Source organism: Oryx dammah, unplaced genomic scaffold (assembly GCF_014754425.2).
Source record: "Oryx dammah isolate SB20612 unplaced genomic scaffold, SCBI_Odam_1.1 HiC_scaffold_10, whole genome shotgun sequence".
Classification (NCBI taxonomy): Eukaryota; Metazoa; Chordata; class Mammalia; order Artiodactyla; family Bovidae; genus Oryx; species Oryx dammah.
In genome coordinates this window covers 1,928,918-1,947,896 of record NW_024070194.1, presented here as the reverse complement: position 1 = coordinate 1,947,896, position 18,979 = coordinate 1,928,918, and the positions used below count along the sequence as shown (strand labels likewise).

The following is an 18,979-nucleotide window of genomic DNA, read 5'->3' as shown; positions in this document are numbered from 1 at the left end:
GATGCCACAGCTGTTATTGTTCTTGCAACAGATGTTTCTGCCCACAGAAACACGGGCAGGCACCGGGCTACAATGTGCTGATTGTTCTAGAGAGACCTATGGCTTGTCACCTTGTCAGGACCCCTCAGTGACGGCAGAGCAAGACACGCGCGATCATCCTGCCCCACGAGTGCCCCCCGGCACCCCACCCCGAGCTTGCACTAAGAGCAAAACGGATCGTCTCACCCTCTCTGCAGGGCCATCCTCGGACTGCGTGGATAACCCGGGAGTTTCGGCGGCCGAGTGAGGATGCTCTGTGCTCTCAGCCTCCTGCGGGAGGTCCACGGGGGCTTTGTCCCGTCCCTTGTCCAGCTTGAAGAGTTTGTCAAAGAAGCTGGAGTCCTTGGGCTTGGCGGGGGCTGCTGCCCCGGACTCAGACAGAGGGTGCTCCGGCCCAGGGGTGGCAGGGAGGCCCTCCGCCTGGGCCGGGGTCTGCCCGGGGGTTTTATCCGGGCCATGCCCGGGTGCAGCTGCCACTGGAAGGGCCATGGGCTCACTCGGGTCTTTGTTTCCTGGAGCTTTATCGGAGCTGACATCAAGCCTCACGGATCCATTGGATGAATCCGTGGCTTGGTCTCCGGTACGCCCTGGTACAGGCCGAGAGAGCGTCAAGAAAAAGCGAGATTTAGCAGCTGGTGCCTGGGGTTTGGCCTCCTTCCCAAGACTCTCGCCGTTGGCCTCCGCAGCCGCGCCGGTCTCCATTGTCTCGGGGGAAGAAGCGGCCACATTATCCTCCTGGATGCTGATTCCCAGATCGACTGTAAAGGCAAACATGAACAGCGGTCATTCACCCCAGCGAGGACATCCAAGGGTCGCGGACGGACTCCCCGCATTTCACACGCAGAGGCGAGGAGACAGGCTGGGGACCCTGCCAGGCCCTGGCTTCTCTGTGGGGCAGAGGTCAGCTGTCCAGGCGTCTTCCGACCAAGGCCAGGGGGAGGGAGCCAAGCAGGAAAGCACCCGCCAGGGGCCGTGTGAGGGACACACCGCCCGACTGCTTTTACCTCCATGGACCCTCTGAGAAGCAGGTCATCACGATTTCACCTGGGAGGCAGGCCAGTCATCACGGGCTTAGGAGAACAATCTCCCGACCTCGGCCTCCTGTCTGGGTTGGGAGAATTCTCTGCCGGGTCCACCTGGTGCCCCGAAGGGTGCTGGGCAGCACCCCATGAGACGCTGAGCACCCCAGAGTGCCCCAGCACCCCAGAGCACCCCGAGTGGGAACACCAGAAATGTCTCCGGGTGTTGCCAAAACACGCATTTGAGAAGTGCAAAGCTGGACTATTTGACTCTGAGTTACTGAGCTTTTCTCTGCCTCAGCTTTCTGGTAAAATGAGGAGAACAGTGGAACCCACCCCCATAATTTTGTTACGGAGTTTCCATGGGTTAATATTCTCAAAGCACATCAACCGGTGCCTGGAATATAGCAAGTGCTTGATGAACGGCATCAACATTAGGCATCATCGTTGCCGAGGGAGAAAAGTGACAGCCAGGGAAGCTGGGGCATCCTCTCCCCGCCGCCCAGTGAGCAGTCAGCTTATTCCAGAGGTCACGCGCTCTCCGTCTCACCTGCATTAGCCTTGGCTGCCGAGACTACAGGCAGATTTTAAAAAGGACTACTCAGATGCTTCCATTCTGACGTCTGGAAGCGCAGGTCCAGACGTCACCACACAAGCAGGTGGGTTATGCCCCGGCCACAGGACTGCAAACGGGTTCTGCCTCCTCCAGGGAGGGGCTCTGCTCCCAGAATCCACCCGTTTCTGCTTTGAACTCTGCACAGACCTCATTGGACCACCTCACTTTCTGGGTTGCTTTTATAAAGCAGTGCGATATTCAGGAGAAAGATACACTTCAAAACTGGATATCACAGGTGAAGACCAAGATCCTCGGGCTGCCCTGGAGGTCCAGGGATCGAGAGTCCACCTGCCAGTGCGGGGGACACAGGTTGGACCCCTGACCTGGGAAGACCCCACAGGCCACAAGGCAACCCTCAGGCTGCAGCTACTAAAGCCCAAGCACCCTAGAGCCAGTGCTCTGTGACAGGAAAGGCCCGCACCGCGGCAGCAGCCCCTGCCCGCCACAGCCAGGGAAGGCACGGGTGTGCGTGCAAAGACGCAGGGCAGCCAAAATCAATCAGTCGTATTTTGAAAAATCAGGATTCTCTATCCACAAGCTGAGTGACCTTGGGCAAGTCACTGCAAATCTCTGAGATTCTTTATATGTAAAATGGGAGAAACAGAAGCTCCCATGTAGAGTAGTTGTGATGTTTCAAGGACAAAATTGATACAAAGTATCAGGAACGCTGCCTTTCCACAGTAGCTGCTTAATAACTGACAGATAACTGTGATTGTGTAGTTTGGAGTCAACTGTGTCTTAAGATCTGTTTGTAGGAAAAGAGAAAGAAGAGGCGGTCCAGTGGCGAAGACTGCATGCTCCCCCTGCGGGGCGGCCAGGGCCCATCCCTGGTCAGGGAACCAGATGCCACGTGCCAAGTGGAAAGATTCTCCCACGTTGTAACTACACAATGCCCCAACAAAGATCAAAGATCCCACATACTGCAACTAAGGCCTGGAGCAGCCAAATAAATAAGTTATGTTTTAAGAAAGAAGAGAACTGAGGTTTCTTTAGGCATACACTGCTCATAAGTAGTAAGAGATACACACATCCATTAGCAATTCTTTTTGCCAAACTCTGGTATCTCACAGCGTCTAAAGTCAAGAACAAACAGTAAAGGAGAGAGAGAGAGACAGAGAGAGAGAGACAGAGAGAGTGAGCGTGCACACTGGACTCCTGGGCAGATGGTGGCCTCCTCTTCCAGCTTGGAGAGCAGAGCGGAAATGGCGCAGAGGCCCAGCGCCAAGCTCTAGGGGCCGCCGTGAACGCGGGCCTCAGGGAAACCGCTCTGCGCGAACACTGGATGTATCTTCCAGCTCATGTTTATCATCTTCCTGTGGTCCTGGACTTCATAGTTGCGGTAAATATTATTCTCAGAAGGGAAGAGGGAGGGAGAGGGGACGAGGGAGTGACGGATGGACGTGTCAGGATGCCAGGTACGCACATCAAGCGGTCCAAGTGTCAGAGCGAATGCGAATGGCTCCTGGGGACGCCCCACGCCGGGAGAAGAGGACGCAGCTGACGAGAAAGGGGAGCCGAAGAGTCAAAACAAGGGAGGACTTTCAGACGCCAAGAACACCGCCTGGCCTCTGAGCTTTTTGCCTCCCTTCCTTACTCTCTGGCCGGGAACCAAAGGGCCTAGTGCTAAGAGCGTTTTGGTCAGAGAAAAAGTGTTTGAAAAAAACCTTTGCAGGGACAGACCTTTAAAAAGTGCCAATGCATTGCTTGGATAAAGGATCCATTCCTTACACAAAGAACTTAAGGTGAATTTCAGTGCACCAAGGGTTACAGCAGACGCCAGCCATAAGCACTGGTATCTACGAAGCTCTGCCTACCCCCCAAACTTGGGTGGGCACATATCCAGCCCCATCATTTGCAGCTTCTACTTCTCTTGCTAAAATGCTCACCTCTCAGGTGGGCACATGACCTAAGCTAGACTGACAAAAATAAATTTTATGATTTTTGCTGAACCTACTAGAACAGAGTTGTGATCTTTGTGCTGGAGTAGGCAAGCCAGTGAGGGGGTGCATCTGGAACTGGTGGCCTTGGCTATCACATTCGAGAGTGCCTGCCTGAGAATCAACACAGATAAAGCCCCAGGAGATCCGTGGCTGCATTTGGACAGCTGGATCCAGCTGTCCCTGAAGCTGGTTTAGTCCACAGCTAGTAGATCTTCATTTTTTGTTTTTCCACTTATGCCAGTTTTAAATTAAGTAAATACTCTGTGACTTGGAGAGAATTTCAGCGACTTAGTTAGTACCTATTTCACTTGTTAATTAATAGCAATCAATCTTCTCCTTGAGAAGTTGTCTCCAGGCTCTTCAAATATATCTAGGAGGCATTTAATATGGGATGAAGGAGAGGAAAGAAAATGAAATGCAAGAAAGTCGTAAGGAACTGGATGAGTGAGTGTGAAGTTGCTCAGTCATGTCCGACTCTTTGCGACCCTGTGGACTGTAGCCCGCCAGGCTCCTCTGCCAATGGGATTCTCCAGGCAAGAATACTGGAGTGGGTTGCCATTTCCTTCTCCAGGGGATCTTCCCAACCCAGGGATCGAACCCGGGTCTCCTGCTTTGCAGGCAGATGCTTTATCCTCTGAGCCACCAGAGCACACCAAGGAACTGAATAGATACAAACAAAAAAACAAAACAAACCCATCAACACTTTGCTTTCTCAGTAAAAAGGAAGGAAAAAAAATTTACGTGGGGAAAGAGATTACAGTCACTTGAGTGTTGGGGGCCAGCGTGAGGAACTCCACCCATGGCAAAGGTCATGAGGAAGGAAGCTTGGCATATGCAAAGGCGTGATCAAGCCTTAGGAAACCCCCTGTTCCCGAGCATCTACTCCCAAAACCAGAGTACTTTACAGGGAGCTCTCCCCCATAACCATTTCTCTCAGAGAAGGAGTTAACTTGCAGCTCCAGTTAATAAAAATTCCTGGGCGTGATAAGAGTGTTTCAACTTACGAACTCTGAAGGTTCCCTGGCCTGCCTGATCAGGCTCGTCCGGCTGCGTGTGATTGTTTACAGCCTCCCAACTGTGAGAGGCACGGGATGTTTTAAAACTTTCTAAATACAGACTCTTTTGAGAAGTTAGAAGATCATTAGTATAGTATTAGTGGGTTGATTAGGAATTATATTGGTGAAGGGTTTTTTCATTTGTTGTGCCAATAATTACTGCTAATTCCCTGCCCTGGGTGTGACAAGGATGTCTCAGGTCAAACCTCTCTGCTGACAGACTAGCTTGTGTGACAACCCCTCAACCATAAACAGCACAGAGGTTTGGAGTATTAGCATAGGGCTTTTTTCATTGATGAGTCAATGATTGCCATCAGGCCTCCATATCCTTAGGCACCTGGGAATATCTTAATCAATGTATTTGGAATATAAAAAAGGAAATATAGTAGTTTTTTGATGTTAGCAATACTAGACTTTTGAGTTAATGAATCTTCTGTTTTGTTATAGATCACTGTACTTTGTTATAAATCACTGTGTCCTTGCTATGCAAAAATGTAACTTTATCACTATCTTAAGACAAAATAGATCTTAAAGGGAACATTGGTGAAGGGTTTTCATTTGTTGGGCTGATGTTTGCTGCTAAATCTCCATATTCCCTGCCCTTATAATGAATATAACTAGCATATAGGAGAAATAAGTATTAACCTTTAAGATTAATCATGTTAAACCTTAGGTTAAGTAAATTCCTTTCTTGATTGTAACTCACTACACCCTCACCCTATAGGAATGCAACTTTATTTGGAGGGTGGCGCCTGATTTAAGAAAAAATCACCCTTGGAAAAATAAGTTTTCTGGTTAACTGACCAGTATCAGAAAGGGCCATAAAATGTCAGCAGACCTCACGGCCAGAAGATGATGAAACTCATAAGACCTTTGTATAATTTTATATGAAGCACCTGATTGTGACAAGGGTCAGGTCTGCTGACCCCGCGTGACTCTGTATTCATCCCTGTGTATGACAAAAAGGTATATAAACAAACCTGAAAAATAAAGAAAGCGGATCAGTTTCTGGAAAGACTGACTCCCCCGTGTCGTTCCTTTCTTGCTCCCCGCTTTCCTGGCTGAATTCCCATCTGAAATGTGGGTACTCACCAAGCCTGCTAATTCCACCTGGGCTTCTGAGATCAGACCAGAGAGGCCTCAGTGCCTCCTCTCCTTCGGGAGAACGGAAAGACGCCTGTGGCCTACGTAGGTGGTGATTGGTATTCCATGTAAACCAGTTATTCAACCTCTTTTCTCCACTAATTCTCCTACTACACTATCTGTTTCTAATCTCCCTCTATATCTGTAATTAAATAAGTTTTTTCCAGGACGCCGACTCCGTCCCCACCTTCGAATTACCCTGGATCCACCGGGGCTGGACCCTGGCACTTGAGACCTTGGATAAGCATTAAAAAGCAAATAAATTATATTTGGAAACAGTAACTTACACATGCACAATCTTTGTGAACGACTAGGAAGAAGAAAACTCACTGTAATTCCAGGGTTTATAGTCTTACAAAGAGAGGGATGACCTCCATGCCTTCCTCACATTATTATGGAAAGAATAAAAAGTTCCTTCTGGGTGACCAGAACGAAGCTTTTCATTCCTATGAAAACCTTGGGAGAAGTCCATCTGGAATCTGGTTTCAATAAAAAGTTTTCTCACAAAGCAGACAGATGGCATATCAAAGTGGCTTTACTTCCCCTGTAATAAATGCGTAAGAGTTTAAGGGAAACAAAAAGAAATCATGTAAGAATGCAAAGGGTGGCGCCCAACTATTTAGGAGAGTTGGAAATGTTGATCTCCTTAGCGCAGAAAAGACATGTTGTATCGTGTGTGTGTGTCTTACTTAAGAAAGCCATTTTATCCAGACACGTGATGCAGAACTCACTTCCCATGGCACCTTAGTGTCACTGAAACGTACTTAGGTTGTGGATCAGAGGAACCTGGGTTTAACACTAAAGATGAAACGTGTGACCTGGACAAGTTCCTTTATGTCATGTTTCCTCAATTTTCTTAAAAAAGAGAAAAATGGACAGGAAAATAATTGTCTTCTTCAAAAAGTAATTGTGAGGACTAAGCAAAATGCTTCCTACAAGGTACTTAACACAGGTGGGTATTTAATAAACATTAGTTGTTTTATCACATTTATATGTTATTAATCTAATGACCATGTCATTTCCTAAACAGAAGCCTAAGGAAGGAATTATTCCAATGATTTAGCCTGTACACTTGGGAGGTCTGGAAAGACTTTAAAATAATGATATGGGCTTCCCTGGTGGCTCAGGGGTGAAGAATCCGCCTACCAGTGCAGGAGACGTGGGTTCGGTCCCTGACCCAGGAAGATCCCACACACTGAGCAGTACCGAAGCCTGCGCGTCACAACTGCTGGGCCTGTGCTCTGGAGCCCGGGAGCCAGGGGCACTGAAGCCTGGGCGCCCTCCAGCCCCGGCGGCGCAACGAGAGGCGCCGCGGCACTGGGCCCACATGCCCCAGCTGCAGGCAGCCCCCGTGGGCAGCAGCCAGAGCAGAGCCCGGGCAGCGGTGAAGACCCCGCACAGCCCCAGCCGATGCATGCAGTTTAAAGGGCAACGATACGAGTTCATGGATCTTCAGAAACCTGAGAACGGGCTGTGGAAGGTTCAAGGATGCTTTTCCCAAGCACCAAGTATTCTTAGTCAAGACAAACTGCTTCATCAGCAACCTGTGACCTATTTAAAACACACACACATACAAGGTCATATGACACTATTCAGAATTTCTGAGTAAGGGCTACCTTTTATTTGCTTTTCTCATGAGCCAAAGCTACAATCTTCACTTGATACAACGGTAAACACAATAGCTGATATTCACTGAATGCTTCCTGCGTGTCAGGCGGTAAAGTAAATGCTGAATGTAACAAGAAATGGTTTGTTTCCGTATTACAGAAATCCACACCAGGTACCAAGGTCCCCCCCATTTTACAGGCGTAGAAACTGCAGCTCTAAGAACAGACTCACTTTTTAAAAAACATTTGGCTACACCAGGTCTTAGTTGGGGCGTGTGGGTCTGGTTCCCTGACCAGGGGTTGAACCCCAGGCCCTGCATTGGGAGCCCGAGTTCTTAGCCACTGGGCCACCAGGGAAGTCCCTAGAATTCTCTTCTCTTAAGAACTCAATATCCAAACACTTCTAGGGCTGAAGGTCAAAGAGGGAACTAGAAACTGTCGTCATGATTTTATTCATGAACGAAGCGTCCGCTTACGACTCCCCACTCATACACTGTCATACACGTCACTATGGTGACCAGTCAGGACAAAGGCTAAGAGGAAACACAACGCACTCTAACTGCAGAGGGAAGGCGGTTGCAAATGATGGCGGAGTTCACAGAGCCGTGTAAAGACCACACACATGGTTATTGTTGGATGAGGACCCGAGGGAGTTAGAAGAGCTCACCAAAGGAGAAGGAAAAGTAGATGATGGCACACTAAGTCTTCAAAGGAGAACTCTAGTTGAATATCAAAGGATTACCACGGACCCTGGGGCAGATGGATGAAGACCTCAGTTTTGCAAAAATGACCCCTCCGCGGTCAGGCTGCGGGAGTCAAATGACACTTCAAACAACCAAGGCTTTATATGTTGTGTAAATGCGTTTGTTGTTTTAAAGATCTTGAAATAAGGATTCACGGGTCAGCTGCTTGTGGCTTGAAGGAAGATGTTAGATTTGAAACCTTCACCGAATGATCAGATTTCATGCTTTCCATCTCCGTATTAACAGGGCAGGATGTCCACTCCAAGAGAGTCTAGCAAAAGTGAAAGACAGGAATAGCTTTGGGGGGCAGGAGGGAAGAATTCTCAACTGTCAGCTGAACACGACGTGTCTGAACATTTGGTGACAAAAATGCTGGGTTCAGACGTTATGTGGGCAAAAGGTGACTTACCCCACACTCTCTCTTGAAAGCATCCCCTGAAGTCAGCAGTCACTGTTAATCACTGTGGGGGCCAGACTGCACCAGCGACTCTCAGAATTTCCCCCCACCCTCTATTCTTTTATTTTTGGCTGTTGGGTCTCCATCGCTGTGCGGGCTTTTCTGCAGTTGTGCTGAGCGGGGGCAACTCCCTAGTTGCAGCGGCCGAGCTTCTCTTGTTGCAGAGCCTGGGCTCCAGAGCACGGGCTCAGCAGTTGCGGGCACGGGCTTAGTCGCCCCGAGGCACGTGGGAGACTCCTGGATCGCGGATCAAGCTCGTGTCTCCTGCACTGGCAGGCGGAGTCTTCACCCCTGTGCCGCCAGGGAAGCCTCCCTGCCCCTTCACAGGCATCTCCTGTCAGTCACGAGCTTATAAAAGTCTGGAGCACGCAAAGATTGCCTACTGCAGAACCAGGCTTTGCCCCAGTATGAACAAATACTGCCACTCAAAGACAGATGTTTTATTCTTTCTCAATTTACTAGTAACACGCATTTAACACGTGCTTACCTCCCATATGATTAATTTCTCAATGCTTCCCTTTCCCTGCCTCTGTCCCTCACCTTCACTGCAGTATAACGAAACTTTGCAGCCTGGTGTAGCTTATCAGACTTCGTTCATGCTCAGACAAATACATACAAGCATCCCAGATACAAGTACTAGGAGGCTGTATTTGTCCTTGTTGGTTTTTACAAAAACTGATAGTAGATATTAGATATCATTTTTGATTGCTTTTATGTATGGTTGCTATGGATTGAATGTTTGTGTCCCCCACAGTTCATATGCTGAAATCCTAACTTCCACTGTGATGGTATTAGGAGGTGGAGCTTTTGGGAGGGGATTAGGTTATGAGGATGGAGCCCTCATCAACGGGATTAGTGTCCTCATATAAGAGGGCCCGCCTCCACCACGTGAGGACACAGTGGAGAGATGACTGACTGTGAACCAGGACCTTGTCCCTCCCCAGCCGAGGAATCCGCTGGCGCCTTCAGCTTGGACTTCTCAGCCTCTAGAACTATGAGAAATAAACAGTTATTGTTTAAGCCTCCAGGTCTCTGGTATTTTTGTTCAGTTCAGTTCAGTCGCTCAGTCCTGTCCGACTCTTTGCAACCCCATGAATCGCAGCACGCCAGGCCTCCCTGTCCATCACCAACTCCTGGAGTTCACTCAGATTTGCGTCCATCGAGTCCGTGATGCCATCCAGCCATCTCATCCTCTGTCGTCCCCTTCTCCCCCTGCCCCCAATCCCTCCCAGCATCAGAGTCTTTCCCAATGAGTCAACTCTTCGCATGAGGTGGCCAAAGTACTGGAGTTTCAGCTTTAGAATCATTTCTTCCAAAGAAATCCCAGGGCTGATCTTCAGAATGGACTGGTTGTATCTCCTTGCAGTCCAAGGGACTCTCAAGAGTCTTCTCCAACACCACAGTTCAAAAGCATCAATTCTTCAGCGCTCAGCCTTCTTCACAGTCCAACTCTCACATCCATACATGACCACAGGAAAAACCATAGCCTTGACTAGATGGACCTTAGTTGGCAAAGTAATGTCTCTGCTTTTGAATATGCTATCTAGGTTGGTCATAACTTTTCTTCCAAGGAGTAAGCGTCTTTTAATTTCATGGCTGCAATCACCATCTGCAGTGATTTTGGAGCCCCCCAAAATAAAGTCTGACACTGTTTCCACTGTTTCCCCATCCATTTCCCATGATGTGATGGGACCAGATGCCATGATCTTCGTTTTCTGAATGTTGAGCTTTAAGCCAACTTTTTCACTCTCCTCTTTCACTTTCATCAAGAGGCTTTTTAGTTCCTCTTCACTTTCTGCCATAAGGGTGGTGGCATCTGCATATCTGAGGTTATTGATATTTCTCCTGGCAATCTTGATTCCAGTGTTTCTTCCAGTCTAGAGTTTCTTGATTCCAATCTTGTGTTTCTTCCAGTCCAGAGTTTCTCATGATGTAGTCTGCATAGAAGTTAAATAAGCCGGGTGACAATATACAGCCTTGACGCACTCCTTTTCCTATTTGGAACCAGTCTGTTGTTCCATGTCCAGTTCTAACTGTTGCTTCCTGACCTGCATACAGATTTCTCAAGAGGCAGGTCAGGTGCTCTGGTATTCCCATCTCTTGAAGAATTGTCCACAGTTTATTGTGATCCATACAGTCAAAGGCTTTGGCATAGTCAATAAAGCAGAAGTAGATGTTTTTCTGGAACTCTCTTGCTTTTTCCATGATCCAGCGGATGTTGGCAATTTGATCTCTGGTTCCTCTGCCTTTTCTAAAACCAGCTTGAACATCAGGAAGTTCACGGTTCACGTATTGCTCAAGCTACCCAAATGGACTGAGATAACCTCAGTTCTCCCCTTCCTCAATCAATACATCCCAAATCTATCTTATCTTTTAAAAATAGCTGTAAAATATTTCTTAATATGAATATACCAAAGGAGATTTATGTTATTGGCTGATCAATGAATATTCTGATAGTTTCCAAATAATTTTTTTCCATGTTCATTACAAACAATGCTGGGGAAAACTTCTATGATCAAAAGTCCTAAGCTAGTGCTTTATTTCTATAGAATAGAGTTACAGATGTAGAATCGCTGCACCCAAATTAATGTGCATTTAATTTTAAAAAATAGACACTGCCAGATTAATTCCCGAAAAGAGGCTCCAGAGATTCACATTTCCGACAGCAATATGATAAGTGTCTCTCACGCCCAAGGGTGGCAGGGAAGAGAGGCAGCAGGAATGCTGATCACGCACACAATATTAAACACCTTTAAATGCTAAGAGAAAGAAGCTTACCAGCGAAAATCATACAGCATTCTCTTAATGCTCTCATCTATCAGGACATGAGCGCTGAACTTTGGAGATGGCAGGTGGGAGCAGGTTGAATTCAGCCCGCACGGAACACTGATAAACAGTGGCAAGTGCTAGTGTGGGGCACTGAGAAGAGCTAGCCAGAAAGTGATAGGAGACAGGGGCTCAGAGGAAAAGGACAGGGGAAAGAGCCAAGTCAGGAAGACTTTACAGGGACTTCTCCGGTGGCCCAGCGGTAAAGAATCCACCTTGCAATGCAGAGGCCATGGGTTCGATCCCTGGTTGGGGAGCTAAGATCCCACATAGCATGGAGCCACTGAGCCCACGTGCCACGACCGCTGAGCCCGTCTCCTGCAACCACTGAACCCGAGCGCCCCACCTAGAGGGTCTGGGGGCTGCACGGAAAGACCCCACACGATGCAACGAAGATGCCCTGTGCCACAGTTAGGATCCCACACAGCCAAGGAAGTGAATGAAGCCTTTAGGAAAGAAGGCGTATTCTCCAGAGTGGGAGATGCAGATGAGCAATGAGCACAACAGAAGACGTTCAATATCCTCAGTCATCAGGGAAAGGCAATCAAAACCCCGACGCGTCACCACCTCACACCCACCGAGATAACCGTGATCGAAAAGACACTGCAGCCTAGATGGACCCTGAAAACCTTACGCTCAGTGAAAGGACCCAGATACAAAATGCCACCCTGGGTATGATTCTCGTATGTAAACTGTCCAGGGTAGGCAAATCCACAGGCGGGAAGTACATTTGCGGTTGCTACCGTGGGGGAGGGGAACTAGAGATTAAGTGCTCAAGGGATTTGTTTGATGAAATTTCTTTGATGAAATGTGGAATCAGACAGTGGAAACGGCTGTACTACCTTGTGAATATAATAAAGAGGACTACATGGCATAAAGCACTTGAAAAGGGTGAATTACACGGTGTCTGAGTTACAGCTCAGTTTTGAAAATGAAGACCCTGTACTAACAAACCCCAGCGCAGCTCTGGGGCGGGGCGTGAACGCTGAAGATGTACAGAGGATTCACAGTCAAGACAGGTGACTTTCAAGCCAACGAGAAGAAACGGATGGGATACGTCTATCAAACAGAAATTCTCCAGAATTTCTGACAAGAAAAAGCGCTAAGAGGCAGAGAAGTATGAGATTTCACAGAGGATGTGTCTGCTGCAAGGAGGGGCACGGAGGTGGGCCCTGGCGGCCCGTTTCCAGAACCGTCTGTGCCCTCTTGAAGCAGCGGGCTGAGGCCGCGGGGTCTGGCTGGGTGGCGTGTCCAGCGGGGCTGCAGGGGCAGCGCTGAGGGTCAGGAGACTGTCTACCGAGGGAGGTGTATCCAGAGAGAGCGCGGAAGGGCAGAGAGGGCGGCGCCCGCGAAAGGCGCTAGAGCCCGGGTAAACGCGCCGCTCTCTGCGGGTCAGCTGCGTCCTCGGGAGTCCGCGCTGGCGGACAGGAGGCCGGTGCAGGGGCCAGCCCGCGCGTCCTCTTCGCCCAGAGCGGTCCCCGACCGCCCAGAACCCCCGCAACTAGCGTGGCCTCGTGCCCTCCTGCTGGCCCGTGAGGTTTAAGCGGACGCCTGCTTGGGGCATAGGGTTCCGCGAGGACCCCCCTTTCGTTCCCAGTAAAGGGAGAAAAAACAGCGGGGCGCCGTGGCCTTTCCTGCTTTTGGGTCCCATCGCCCGAGGACGGGACGCGTGGGGAGGGGCCAGCTTGGGGCCGCAGCGCGCATTTAGCACACGCTCTGGTGCCTGACAAAGCCGGCGAGCCGCCGCGCCGCACTTGCAAGGGCGGAGCCCCAGACTCCTCTTCATAACGGAGTGCTCTTCACCTCGGGCTGCACTACTTGCAGAGGGTCCATCAGGGTCTAGGGCTCGCCCTTCAGCTGCTTCTCTTGCTCCTCCACCGCCGCTGGTCTGACGGTTCATTAACCTATGAGTCCTCTGCAAGCTTTCTGTGCATCTCAGAGCCCGGGCTAAACCCTAGGGTTATTGCAACAACAAACGAAATGTTTTGTTCTCGGGAACTTTTATCCAAGTAGGGGAAACAGATTTAAAAAGCCAGCCAATTGGGGGAAGACCGTGAGTGCGACGCGCACAGAGCTATTAGCTCCCTTCCCAACCAGTGATGCTGGTCCCAGGCTTGTCCCTCTATCAGGTGGCTGAGTTTTGGCGTTGGGTCTCCCGGGACACTTTGCCCAGGCATCCTGACTGGCTTCTCTTCTCACTCGTTATGGCACAGCATTGGCAGGCGAATCATTTATGCAAGTCAGGATTTTTCAGTCCAAAAATTATTCCACTTCTTTAAAAAAAAAATCAAAATTAGGCAATTTTTCTTTTTAGGAAAAAATTGACTACAAACAAAAATGAAAGACAAATTTTTTTTTTAGAAACTTCTTATACAGGTGAAACAGAGGTGGTCTTCTGTTTCTGAAAAATGACATTTTCTGACACAAATCATGCCTTAGTCTCTGCCATTCATTAGCAGCGAGAACAGCTTGCTTAAAAGGGTGAACTATTGTGATACAATTGATTGAAAGAAATCAGAGAAGGAGGAAAACGAGGTACTTTCACTTTCCTAAAATCTGGTGAGGTTTTAGGTACATGCACAAGTGGAAAGCCTGGTCAGGCGATGCAGCAGGAGCGAGGCCAGTGATAAAGGACGCTCATGGCTGTGGACTCTGTGGTTTTCCTGTTATGTTTATTTCTTCACTTATCCTGTGCCAGTCGCTCTATACAGCTCATGCTAGTATTATTTCCAGTTTTCGGGACAGTCTCTGAGAGTACACGTTTCTCGCCAAGGTTACGTAGCTACAGAGGGACAGAGCCGGGCTTCCCAGGAGGCACTAGGGATGTGCCTGCAAATACAGGAGACGCAAGAGACGCAGGTTCGATCCCTGGGTCGGGAAGATCCCTTGGAAGAGGGCACAGCAACCCACTCTAGTATCCTTGCCTGGAGAACGCCATGCACAGAGGAGCCTGGCGGGCCACGGTCCACGGGGTCACAGAGAGTCAGACCGGACGGAAGCGACTTAGCGCGCACGCGTGACAGTCAGCGCGTGGTCTGTGAGCCTCCGAGTCTTCAGAGCACTCGTGTTAGTTTCTTGTTGCTGCTGTAACAGACTACCCCCATTTTTGTGCCTTAAAACAACACAAGTGTCTTATGTCACAACCACCAGCGCCATGACAGTTGCCAGTTGCCACGGCAACAGCTGAAAGCCTCTACAAGGACTAAAAAGGGTGCTCGCCCAGCCCTGGGCGTATTACACCCCTGTGCTTGGGTAAGTCATGAACACTCCTCCCTCTCTTACTCAGCCCCCTCCCTTTTGCCTTGACCTTCTATATATACATTGTGTCCCAGGCCAAGTCAGGGTGAGAAGTTGATTTTCGAACTGAGTCCCCGCTTTTCCATTCTCTGGCCATTGAGTAAAGCTTGTGCTGATTTAGGCTCAGCATCAGTTTCTTTTCTGATTGTGTGAATCTGAATGAAAAAAGCAGCTTCTGCACCGAGGAAGAGGGCTTCAGTCTGGCTAGGACCTAAGTGGACATGCTGCTGTTCAGTTGCTAAGTCGTGTCTGACTTTTTGTAACCCCAAGAACCGCAGGCTCCTCTGTCCTTCACCGTCTTCCAGAGTTTGCTCCAATTCATGTCCATCGAGTTGGTGATGTCATCCAACCATCTCATCCTCTGTCGTCCCCTTCTCCTCCTGCCTTCAATCTTTCCCAGTATCGGGGTCTTTTCAAATGAGTCAGTTCTTCGCATCAGGTGGCCAAAGTATTGGAGTTTCAGCTTCAGCATCAGTCTTTCCAATGAATATTCAGGACTCATTTCCTTTAGGATGGACTGGTTGGATCTCCTTACAGTCCAAGGGACTCTCAAGAGTCTTCTCCAACACCACAGTTCAAAAGCAGCAATTCTTCAGCACTCAGGCTTCTTTATGGTTCAACTCTCACATCCGTACGTGACTACTGGAAAAACCATAGCCTTGACTAAATGGACCTTTGTCCACAAAATGACGACTATACATCTCTGCCTACAACCAATTTGGTAATAACCCTCTTAAAAGGACCTGTGGTTATATTGGGTCTACCCGAATAATCCAGTCTCAGCTCCCCACCTCAAGATCCTTAATTCAATCACATCACAAAACCTGCTTATGACATGGAAAGGGACATATTCCCAGGCCCTGGGGACTCGGATGAGGATATCCGGCCTCCTGTTCTAGCATGATACTTTTGTAGTCGGGGGTGGCTCATTCCTGTCTCTGCACAGGGGTGTAGCATCCTGTGAGTCTGCTCTAACTGACGCAACCACTCTACTGACGGACATGTAGCTCTTTGGGAAGTACTCCCCCAGAGCTACTCTGGAATTCAAATCAACATGTATCGGAAAAAGAAAGGGAAGAACTGAAGAAACGAATTTAAACAACCACGTTTTGACAGAGCAAACACATTAGCCTCTGGCCCAAAGGTGAAAGAAACGGGGTTGTGCACAGCAGTGGGTCACGTGGCACGTGGCTTTGGCACCATTACCAGCTTCCCCGAAACAAGACTTTCAAACGGCATCTGAAATTGGCAACTGAAGCTAGAGATATAATATGGAAATAAACATCAGACATTTTTATTTTCTGAAATGTTGTTATTGAAGATGAAGTATAATGCCAAGCTTTGGAGAGAAACCCTCACCTGCATGAGTTGTACTCCATGATGCTGGTTTGATATTAAGATCCCTAGTCTCTTACCCTCACCAAGAAAAAATACTATGCAAGATGAATTTATTTCTACAAGGAAATAGAATGTGATTTCATGGATCAATTGTAAAGAAGGGTTGTGCCTGATTGATCTCTCCCACAGTGTGTCCGGAAGACAAAAAATAAAACACTGAAAAAGTATAACGGATGCAGGGGAAAAAAAAGTTTCAAGGTTATATTTTAGATTTGCAAGAGCTATCTAGATGGAGCTAGTACAGTTAACTTTATACCCGAACGATGGGCTTTATTAACCTTAAATCCAAAACGGAAAAATAAACTTTCCTCACATGTTGACCACATGTCAGCCGCTCTTCCAAGCACTGCAGGTGTATCAACTCACTTAAGCTTCCCAACAATCTTCAAAGCCTTGTCCTACCGTTATTACGATTCCCATTTTACAGATGTGAGACCAGAGAGGCTCAGCAACTCGCCTAAGGTCACACAGCAAAGCCACGACGTGAGCTTAGGACCCTGCTCCCTAGGCTGTGTGCTCAGGCACTGCTTCTCAATAGGCCTTCGTGGGAGCTGTTCCCGCATGGCAGTGAATGTTTTTAACATGAGAACAAAGGAAAGGAAAAGTATGGATAAAAAGAAGGAAAACAGTCACCCAGGGGCCCATGTATCTGTTTTTCTAGCCAGTCTTCTCTGCTGTTCAGTCTCAGTCATGCCCAGCTCTGTGTGACCCCGTGGACTGTAGCCCACCAGGCTCTCTGTCCACGGGGTTTTTCAGGGAAGAACACTGGGGTGGGATGCCGTGCCCTCCTCCAGGGGATCTTCCCCAACCAGGGACCTAAGTCGCGTCTCCTGCATTGGCGGGCGGACTCTTTACCGCTGAGCCGCCAGGGAAGCCTGATTTTCTCTCTGTGCACACACACACACACACCAAACGAACACAAGCATGCACCAGAAGACGTGGCCGGAGAAGTTTGTCCAAAGGATAAAAAAACCCACCCAGGATCCCACTTTTGTAGCCCTTTAAAAACTGCACTGAAAGTGATGATAACCTGGAGAAAACAGCTCAAGGATGATAAGCTGCCTTCCGCGTTCAAAGGGAGAATCACTCCAACGTGAGATGCAGAGGGCACACTGTCAGTGGACGCAGGCGGAGGTTTTGGCTTCAGAGGATTAACTTAGACTTGCTACAGACTCTTCAGCGCGTGCCGATGCAAGGCTGCGCCGTACAAAAGCTGGTACAACCAACCACGGGTCATTCAAACGAGATTTTTTTTCCCCTGGGTATGTAGGTATCCACCGCAACACACTGTCCCAGACTGTTACCCTATATTTCTGTGACTTGTTTTCCTTTTTACAGGAAGACCTGCTAATTTTATATATATAACATGTAATATATACATGTATTACATATATATATAATATATATTTAATTGCTGGGAGCAGAGAGGAAAGTATGGAAGGGGAGAGAAAAGAGGAGACGGAAAGAACAAGAGAGGGGACTGTCTCGATTTCCGACATTTTCTTCCCATCTTCTTCTTCTGACCCTCTCCTCACCTTTGTGCCCCATGTTAAAAATAGGGGCAAAAAAATAGGGGCATAACCTCAACAACAACAGTGATTGAATGACGCCAAAGAAAACCACTTCTGAAGGACAGATTAGATTGTCAGGGCCTCTGGATCAGTCGAGAACATCGACAGCTTGCAAATTGTAAAAACATACGATTCTCCTCTCCAGGTGTGTGCACCTCAGCTGCCAGCTCTACGCCGCTCTCACCAAAGCTGCTGCCACCAGTTCAGTCCATTCCACCCACATCAGAGCAGAAATCTGACTCACAGGTTGAAAGGCAGGAAGAGACTTGTGACTTTTATCTCATCCTGTGGTTGCCAATCCTGCTTGTGCCTCAACCCTCTAGAAAATGTTCAGCAGTTCAGACCCCCAGGGCTCAACTGGAGAGTATTCTGGAAAGATGGGACCTGAGCATCTACACTTTTAATAAGCAACTGAGGTAAGATCCTGGGACATCATATAGTAAGAAATATATGTTTGGTCTTCATCCCTGTTCCTGGCACGGAACTCCTAAAACTTACCTTTAAGAGCCAAGATTGTTATTGACAACAAGCGAGCCCGTTTTAACCACATCTGAGTTTATGTTAATGAGGTGACTTTGGAAAAGCCCCTCTAAGGATGGGGGCCCCGGTTGCCAGAGAAACAAGACATGTGATCAGAGGGCTAGGATTTCAGCTTTACCACCCCGGCCAATCTTTCAGGAGGGGAGAGCGGCTGAAAATTGAGTTCTACCATCAATAGCCATTGATCTCATCACGCACGCCTATGTAATGAAAGCTTCACAAACGTCTCTGAAGAACAGGGTTCAGATCGCTTCTGGGTTGATAAGCACGTGGAGGTTCTGGACGGTGGCTGTCCAGAGAAAGCACGGACACTCCCCGCCCCCGGGTCCCTCCCCCGCCTCTCCCATCACCTCCTCCATCGGCCACTTAGAATGAACTGGTGACTTGGTAAGGGGCTTCCCTGGTCGCTGAGTGTAAAGAATCTGCCTGCCAAGGCAGAAGTCATGGTGGCAGTCCCTGGGTCAGGAGGATCCCCTGGAGAAGAGAACGGCAACCAGCCAGTATTTTTGCCGGGAAATGCCATGGACAGCAGAGCCTGGGGGGCTACAGTCCAGAGGGTCGCAGAAGAATTGGAGACGACTGAGCGACTGAACAGCAACAAGCTAGCAGGCACACGGCTCTCCTGTGCCCTGTGAGCCGCTCTGGGAAATGACTGAACCCGAGGGGGAAGTCGTGGGAACCTCTGGTGTGTAGCCAAGCAGGACAGAAGTTGTGGGTAAGCCGGGGAC

The 18,979-nt window shown here is 48.7% G+C and overlaps 1 protein-coding gene across 4 annotated transcripts in view; it reads right to left on the bottom strand.

The window, feature by feature from the left end:
• BCAS1 (brain enriched myelin associated protein 1) overlaps window positions 1-18,979 on the bottom strand; it is a 99,457-nt gene that overhangs the window by 65,714 nt on the left and 14,764 nt on the right. For all 4 annotated transcript variants that reach the window (XM_040248098.1, XM_040248097.1, XM_040248099.1 and 1 more), the window contains exon 4: window positions 226-797. In XM_040248098.1, the coding sequence (XP_040104032.1) occupies window positions 226-797 (572 nt within the window). The remainder of the gene's footprint in view (window positions 1-225; window positions 798-18,979) is intronic.